At 42.3% G+C, this 9,078-nt stretch overlaps 1 protein-coding gene across 1 annotated transcript in view; it reads left to right on the plus strand.

Moving 5' to 3' along the window:
* Positions 1-8,257, plus strand: part of CATSPERE (catsper channel auxiliary subunit epsilon) — a 126,504-nt gene extending 118,247 nt beyond the window's left edge. The window contains exons 20-22 of the mRNA XM_044267060.1: positions 574-731; positions 2,735-2,788; positions 7,954-8,257. Coding sequence (XP_044122995.1) covers positions 574-731; positions 2,735-2,788; positions 7,954-8,107 — 366 coding nt within the window. The 3' untranslated portion in view covers positions 8,108-8,257. The remainder of the gene's footprint in view (positions 1-573; positions 732-2,734; positions 2,789-7,953) is intronic.
* Positions 8,258-9,078: the final 821 nt, after the last annotated feature.

A 9,078-nucleotide genomic window follows, 5' to 3' on the forward strand; every position in this document is an offset into this window, starting at 1 on the left:
CATCAGAATCTATTCATGTCAAGACAGATACATACAAATGATTGTATTATCCTCTGTAATCGCAGCTCCAAACATCCCACTTTCCATCCACCATGTCCTATCCTTCCAGCACCATAGCCCTAGAACCTTTACTCTAACAATCCTTCAAACAATCCTTCAACCTCAAAATGACCCAACCACCCTTACCCTGACCCCAGGTTCTCTTCTTGCTCTTTATGCTGCTTAAATTCCATGGTCAATAATTTTATCACTCTATTAATGTGTACCCTCAATTCCTTCCTTCCTCTCACTTCTTTAGACTTGTGTGGCTAAATCACAACCCTAGTTAAATCCCAACTATCTGCCTTGGCCGCCGACTCTGGTCCAAGGAATACGTACCCACGCGGATTTGTTTCACCTTCATTTCATGATTAAAACAGTCCTGCAATACTGCCCAACAAACATAAGTGTATTTCTTCAGTTCATTCCCATTTCCCCCCTAGCTATTGCATACTTTCTCCTCTCCCCTATAATCTCCAACACCTCTTCCCCTAGAGAAGGACCTTAAGGTTTTTATCTTTGTTTCCTATTCAGAACTATAAACACTGTTTTTCTTATGCTATTGGAAAACCAGGAGACTTAAATCAACCATATGAGATAATCAACAAGTCTAACTATAACCATTTAATTTGGCCTGGGGACCATTCTGGAATGTATGTGTTTCGTGTGAAGATCCTGGATCCAAACTATAGGTGACTATAAATGTTTTATTATAATAGTTTTAGCATTTGTTTAAAGGGATAATGATGTGGTTGAATACAATTTGTACTCAGCAATCTACAGATTCAATGCAATCTCTATCAAAATTCCAATGGCATTCTTCACAGAACTAGAACAACCCTAACATTTGTATGGAATGACAAAACAAAACAAAACAAAACAAAAACAAACAAACAAAAAAACCCAAATAGCCAAAGCCATCTTGAGAAAGAAAAACAAAGCAAGAGACATCACACTCCCTTATTTCAAATTATACTACGAAGTTTTGGTTATCAAAACAATATGGTCCCAGCATAAAAAAACAGACACATGCATCAATGGAACAGAATAGAGGGGCCAAAAATAAACCTACGCATATGTAGTCAATTTATTACAAAGGAGCCAAGAATATATAATGGGGAAAGGACAATCTCTTTAATAAGTGGTATTGGGGGGACGCTTGGGTGGCACAGTTGGTTGGACGACTGCCTCCGGCTCAGGGCGTGATCCTGGAGTCCCGGGATCGAGTCCCACATCGGGCTCCCAGCTCCATGGGGAGTCTGCTTCGCTCTCTGACCTTCTCCTCGCTCATTCTCTCTCTCACTGTCTCTCTCTCTCAAATAAATAAAATAAAATCTTAAAAAAAAAATAAGTGGTATTGGGAAAACTAGACAGCCACACACAAAAAATGAAACTAGACCACTATCTCACAGCATAGGCAAAAATTAACTCAAAATGGATTAAAGACTTGAATGTAAGACCCTATGCCATCAGGCTCCTGGAAGAAAACATAGATAGTAAGCTCCTTGATTTCAGTCTTGGCCATGATTTGTTTGGACTTGACACCAAAAGCAAAGGCACCCAGAGTGTGAATAAACAAGTGAGACTACATCACATGAAAAAGCTTCTGCACAGCCAAGGAAACCATCAACAAAATGAAAAGGCAACCTGTGGAAATCACACATCCAATAAGGGGTTACTATACAAAATATATATATAATGGAATATTACTAAGCTATAAAAAAGGAAGGAAATCTTGCCATTTGCTACAACAGGGATGGACCCCGAAGGCATTATTCTAGAGTCTACTGTGGTTTGAATCCTACTCTTGTCCCTGGTAGATATGTCATCTTAAGCGAGTCACTTAGTCTCTGCACTTCTTTATTTGTAAAATGAGTCTGTAACACTGATCTTATAGTTTTCTGAGGATTAAATGAAAGTACCCAGGTAAAAATCCCTAATTTTGCTCAATCAAGGTAATTTCCTTTCTTCTCTTTTCTCCCACATGAAGATGGGTGAAATGCAATCATGAATGTTTATTTAGCTCTGTCCTGTCTCATTCCAAGCATTCTGCTGAATCGTGAGAGATAGTAACTTTAGAAATCATCACATAGTGCCCTGTATCAAGCTCTGAACATCCTTAGCTTCCTGAGTCAGCCTACATCAGGTGAACGTCACAGGCTCTTTGGGCAGAAAAACCTGAATTCAAATCCCAGCTCTGCTGAAAACCGCAAACTTTTGCAAGTAGCATAACCTGCCTGAGCCTCTGTTTCTTTCCAAAAGAAATGGTTGCTATGAGGATTAGGCAGATAACCCATGTAGGGCATCTGGTCCACCGCCTGGTACCCAGCAAATGCTCGTTTAGTATTCATTCTCAACAAGTACTAATGCTCAGTAAAACATTATGACTATTATTAACATTATGCTTATGGTCACCTTGGGACCCACTATCAAAACGATGTCAAGATGTTAGGAGGGCAGTGAGGGTGCACTGACAAGCTGAGAGAAATCGTGCCCCAAGCAGCCCGAGTCACACGTTTGGAAGAATCACCACAGCTGTGATGTAAATGCATCCCTTCTCTCCGTTCCTTCACTTGAGGAAGTGACACCTTCATTAAGATTATCTATGAGTCAGTCATTACCATAAAGATTTGGAGGGAGGCTTTTCATATATTGCATGTAATTTAATCATTAATATTATTTGTCTCATTTACAGTTTCTGCAACCTAACAGCTGTATTTGCGATAGAGACCTTCGGAATGATTCCCAGGTAATGCCTTCTGCCTAATCAGGCTCTAGCGAGGGAAGCTGTAAAAGACAGGGGTGGCAGCCAGGACAGGAAAAGCACGTCTCCCCCCATTTCCCTGGGACCCTACTACTTCTGCCTCTTACGTTGACATCCTCAAATTGTATGTACCAATTATCCCAGGGACACAGCAGGAAGGAATTTCTGAGAATTGTTGCTGCAGCTGGGGTCCCATTTTGTCCCATCCCCTCAGTAGCCGCGGTTTTCCCATCAAACACATCCTTGAACCCCACCTAAAGAACAGATCATGGGCTGCGGCAGAGGGGCTGGGAGGAGACGGTGGCTGGTTGAGTCAGCCCTCACCCACGGGCCTTACCACTCTGATGTAACCAGAGACAGGTAGAAAGGCACATTCCCAGACTCCAGTCTCCTTGGAGAGCAAAGTCTTAATGCTAACTCTGGGATCGCACACGGCTTTGCTTCTCTGTCCTGGGCCTGGTTTTTTTGCTTTCATTCTTTTGTAAAATGTTAACCAAAAATGGAAGACAAACAATGAAGTTACTCCTGGCCCTACTCTAAATATTACTGACTTCTTGATGTTTTGTGCCAATGGAAGATTAATAGTGTAAATAACCCACAAATGAGATAAGCCACCCATTGTTTCTAAGTGACTTCGGGAAACATCTATGGCCTTTGGCAGTGACTTCTCTTCCTCATTAGATTGTTATGTTTAGATGAATATTAAGAACATATGTGCACCCAAATACCCACTGTCAGAAGGGGGCACTCGTGAGTTGGCGAGGAGAGACAACGGTGAAGGAGGAGTTCACCTCTTTGCTCACCTCCCTGGAGCTGGATTCCAGCAGCCGGGAAACGGTGCAGCGAGGTCAGCCCTAGGTTAGTGTCTGCAGCTTAGTCTCTGTTACACCTGAGCCCCGGAAGTGGGAGCAGAGGCAGAGCAGAGGCCAGCGGGTAAGAAAGACTTTCTCATAAGCGAACATTGGCTGGAGATCAGGCTGTAGGAGGCAAAGATCTTGGCACTTACTTGTCTTCTGGAGGATTCAACCACTTCCCCCAATTTTCCACTGCGTCCTTCGGAGTTGTTACTTTTAGACAGCAAACTCCCCTAAATCCTCAACTGTCCTCTGAGCTCCCTCTCTATGCCCCCCGCCAGGACCACCGCTTCACCTTCAGCCCTATAGAGTGATGGCTGTTTACTTTCCAAAGACCCCCCCACCAGGTGCCTCAGGGCGCCATTACCACTTCCAGACCATTATTTATCCTGGGTCTTCTAAAACAAAACAAACAAGCAAAAACCCTTTTTTAAACACATACCCTTTTTTTTTTCTTACTATTTCCTTACATTTCCAAGTGTATTACTTCAATAACACCTGCTGCTATTCCCTTACCCACTCTGGGATTTGTGCCCCCACAAATCTGGCAGGCCCCCAACTAACTGCTTTTTCTGATTACACCTGAGCAGCCAAGGATTGGTGAAGAAAGTTACACAACAGGACAGATTAATCACCAACTTCATACAGGTCACCCAACACCACCTGAGAATCTTAGTACCTTTCTCTGGTCAACCAGTATCTCCATTCGCGGTAACTACCTCTGACCTCATCGAATCCACTTCCTCCTTGGACCCTCTTTCCTTAACAAACATCAGATGAGCTTGTTTCCACCATTACATAGAACTTAGAAGACCGCAGGCAGGGACACGCCTGATTCCTGATTCCTGGTTCCAAACACACCTATGTCCATTCTCTCCTTTTTCCATACTGTTCAAATGAAAGACTTTTTATTCCTCCCCTTTAAGTATAATTCTTTCACAGGTCCTTTGAAACCTCTTACTTTCCACTTTCTAAGGAAACTTCCAAATCGATTATTTCTTCTCTCTTTTATATGTTCCACTTTCCCCCTCAACTAGATCCTCCCCATAGGCTTTTAATCACCCTCAAGTTTTTAATTTAAATGTAAGTAAAACCTCAAACTCTATACCTCTCCAGCTGCCATTCTCTCTCCCCCATCCTTTGCGAGACAAACTTGTCAAAAGGCTTGTCTACAGAGTCTCCTTTTCCCCGTGTTCTATCCCCATTTCTCCTAAACCACCCAATCTGCTTTCTGTCTAATTACTCCACCAATGCCTCTCCAGGTTGGTTTTTGAATTAAAGAACCACCTTTCCCAGTCTTGAAGGACTGGTCTCAGGTAGGAGATGAACCTTATTCTTTAGCCTGGCCCTAGCTGTTTGTTGTGTATCAAATCTTTGATTGTCCAAGGTGCCTTCTTACTTCCCAAGACCTGTCAGTGTCCCAAAGAAGAAGACCTCCGTCAGCACCTAGATGCAGGCTGGTTGCAAGCTGGACCCTCAGGCAGCAGCTTTTAAAGGATGCAAGTAGGCCTCTTCGTGGAAAGACTAGGAGCTGGACATTTTAGTCCACTGTCTCTGTGCTGAGGGGTGCGAGGGGGGATATAGCCACTGCAAGTCCTCTGGACCCCTTTTGTCTGCTATAACCCTGTGGGTCTCATAGACACAAGCCCAGGGTTTCCTAAACTTCTATAGCCATGCTTTCTCAAGTAAAGAGAGCCTTGACCCCCTTTACCGGCCGTAACTGATTTCCCTCAGGGCTCAGCCCTGGTCTTGTGAGCTTCTCCCTTTGGCAAGATCATCCATACTTAGGACTTCAGTAAGCATCTATGTACACATGACTTCCTAATCATAACTCTGGTCCGTCCAGAGCCATGCGTCCCACCGTCTAGTAACCTCTTCTCTTAAGGGGCTCACAGACTGGTCAAACTGGACATGCCCCAAAATGATCTCATGATCTTGTCACCCACTCCCTTGCCCCATTATTTGTCCCATTCTAGAAGGGATCCAACAGGGTAATTGTATAGAGTTGTCATTGTGCAGCTCCAAGAGAATCCATTCGCATGGGCTATAATATGACTGGTGCCTTCTAGAGATGAACAGTGTGGCAACCCTGTTTTCCAGAGTTCCTTCTTTTGGGAAAGAGCACATTAAAATGTACAAGCCAAATACCTATGAGTCAAAAATGAAAATAAGAACCCCCCCGAAGAAGACAAAAAAAAACCTAGAGTTGTGTTCATTTCTCTGTTTCCCCCAGCCCATCCAAACAGTCACTAGCTCCCATTCATTTAATCTCCTGAATTGCCCTCAAATGAATCTACTTCTTACCAACCCCATCACCCCCACTCCAATCCAAGCTACCGTTGTCTCAGATGGGAACTACCACAATAGACACCTGACAGATCTGATCTCCCCTCATTCATTTCTATTTTCTTCTGGTTCTTTTTCTTCACTGAAGCCAAAGTGATCTTCTCAAATGCTATTTTATAACTTGAAACACTTACGCTTCTTTCCTTAAAATGTAACTCCTCAACATGGCCTACAAGACCTTCAATGAATCAGGCTACCACCTACTTCTCTAATCTGGACTTGCATTATATTCCTCTCATCTTTGCTCTAGACCCACCAACCTTTCAGTCCCCAACCTTCACCATATTCTGTCCCATAGCAGGAACTTTGCACATTCTGTTTCTTCTGTGTGGCAACTCTTCCTCCCCCTCTTTGTCTACTCAACCTCACCAACTGCATTTCCATTTAATTCTTCAAATTTTAGGATAATTATCTTTTCCCCCATGGAGGCATTTCTTGACCCTATCACCAGGTTAAATCTGGCTATAGTAAGCCTTCATTGCATTGTATATCTACTTAGTTCTTATCACAAGTGCAATTTTATATTTCTCTTCTCATCATCAATTAACAATTATGTCCCCACTAAAATGTAAGCTCTCTAAGGAGATGGGGACCATGTCTGTTATTACTTATCATTGTCTTTCCAGGCACTACCCCAATACCTGGCTCATATCAGATGATTTGTCGAGTTAATAATTAACTTCCAAGAAGGAAACCATTCATGGGAGCCAGATTAAGCTTGCATCCACATAGGAGGAAGGTCAGAGTAAGAGGACTAGGACCCAGGGAAACCATAACACTGCAAATAAATAATTAAGGCCTAAAAAGGAACCAAAAACTGAAGTCAGATACCAGGGCAGGACACCAAAGAGAAAGTAGCACAGCGTTTGGCCCAAGTGGTAAATCCACTCTGGTGAGAGGCAGCCATGCAGAGTCCCAGCTGAAGGGAGAGATGTCTGGCACCCACCTGGAAGTAGCATCTAATAAGTGGTGTACACATATGCACACACACGCACACACACGCACACACACCCCTGATTGACCCTCCGGTGCCACCAGTCCATGTGCCCCACAGTAAACCAGCTGTGTTTCCATGCCCTCGCTAAAGTGTTCTTCCTTGTGAATGTCCTCCATCAGTGAATGGTGACAACATCCTCATAGTCACCGCATGCCAACACCTGGGAGACATCCTTTACTCTCAAACCCCACATCTCAACAATCTCCAAGATCAATTCAGTCTAACTTCCGAATCTGTCTTAGATCCATCTGCTTCTCTCCACTTCCTCAGCCACTAATTAAGTCCCTCAACACACTTGCATTATTAAAAACCTCAAAACTGGGGTTTCTCCCTCCGCACTCATACTTCCCCATTCATCCGTTCTGCCCTCTATGTTCAGAATCACCCTTCCCAAATCCACACCCTGTAGTTTCATAAAAGCTGTCTCTCTCCTAACCACCGGTCATTCCTCATCTCTACGACTCTGCCTACCACCTGAGCTCTTATACTGAACTAGTTTTAGTTCCAGAATGTCTGGGTGATTTTCAGGTTTCCCCATGCCTCCACAACTTGGCATAGCCATCTCCCTCAGCCTAAAACTCTATGCCCACGTGTTTCTTCAACTACTTCCAGGCATTTTTATCTTACCCATCCTAAGGCTCCAAGTCCTAGTCCTATCCAGCTAACTCCGCTAATCAGTTCAAAGTTCTCCTCCACTGGAAGGCCTTCCTTAATGTCTGGCCCCCGTGAATTTTACATTTCTTTCTCTCACTCTATTAATCACACTGTCTATTCTCCTCCATAGCCAACCTCTAACACTAAGGCAAACATCCTGAGGGTAGATAAGATGTCTTATTAATCTTTGTTTTCTGTCAGTGGCATAGGAAATAGCCGTTCAAAGATTGTTTGACTATATAAATTAAGAACCAAAGTGAGTGATGACTTCTATTGACTTTTTTTTCCTCTTATTTCAGTCCAAGTGGCTACCTGGTTGCTGCCTTCCTCTTTATCCTGATGCTGCTGTTCTTCAGTATTCTAGTTTTGAGCTATTTCCATTATATGAGGATTTATAAACAATACCTTTATGAGCCAATTAAAAGATATGATAAAAAACAAAAGGATAATTAGGAAAAATGAAAGTTTGTTTACTATGGATATATATATGTATATATGTAGAGAGCATATATATATACACACTTATATTACAAGTGTGTGTGTGATTAAGAAATGCTAAAGATAAACACATAGTAGGTATAAACAAATTCAAGCTCTAAAAATGTCCTTAAATTACCCCAAGACAAACATTCTTATATCTACTATGTGTTATTAATTTTAAGGTATTTGCCCTTACCTTAAGGTTCTCCATATACTCTTATGTGACTTTTTTAAAAAATAAAATAAAACTAAATTTGCCTATTAAAATCCTTCCTAAGAATGAAAGTAAATTTTTGGAAGTGTGTAAATATATCAAATACTTTTTCTTTTTTTAGCTTGGGGGAGGGGCAGAAGGAGGGGGAAGGAGGAAGCAGACTCCTGGCTGAGAGCAGAGCCTAACTCAGGGCTAAATCTCACAGCCCTAAGATCATTACCTGAGCCGAAATGAAGAGTTGGACGCTTAACTGACTGAGCCACCCAGGAGCCCCTCAAATATTTATTTGCGTAAAACTTTTCATATGAAATCTCATATGGCTGTAGTTTATGTATAAAAGTCTTCATGTGTCCTAGATAATCTCTCTTAAATGTATTTCAGAAGTTTTTCTAGCGGTAGATTCACACATGAAGTGTACAGCTTATTATATTGAGAATGAGAAGCTGCTGCTCTAAGTTTTAATTTTTTTTAGAATAAGATTTTCATGTTCAGCATAAGCTTAATTTACCCAAATGTTACCACAGCTTTCAAACAATTAGTGTTTGTAATAGTCAGAGTTCAACTAGAGAAGCAGAACTTGTGGGAAGGGGGTGTGTGTGTATGTGTGTGTGTGCACACACGCGCGCATGTGTGTAAAGATTCACAAGAACTGGTTTGTGTGACTGTGGAAGCTAGCTAAACAAGTCTGAAATCTACAGCACAGACATCAAGAATAGAAGATCACAAAAGA

The sequence above is a fragment of the Neovison vison genome, chromosome 10 (assembly GCF_020171115.1).
Source record: "Neovison vison isolate M4711 chromosome 10, ASM_NN_V1, whole genome shotgun sequence".
Taxonomy (NCBI): Eukaryota; Metazoa; Chordata; class Mammalia; order Carnivora; family Mustelidae; genus Neogale; species Neogale vison.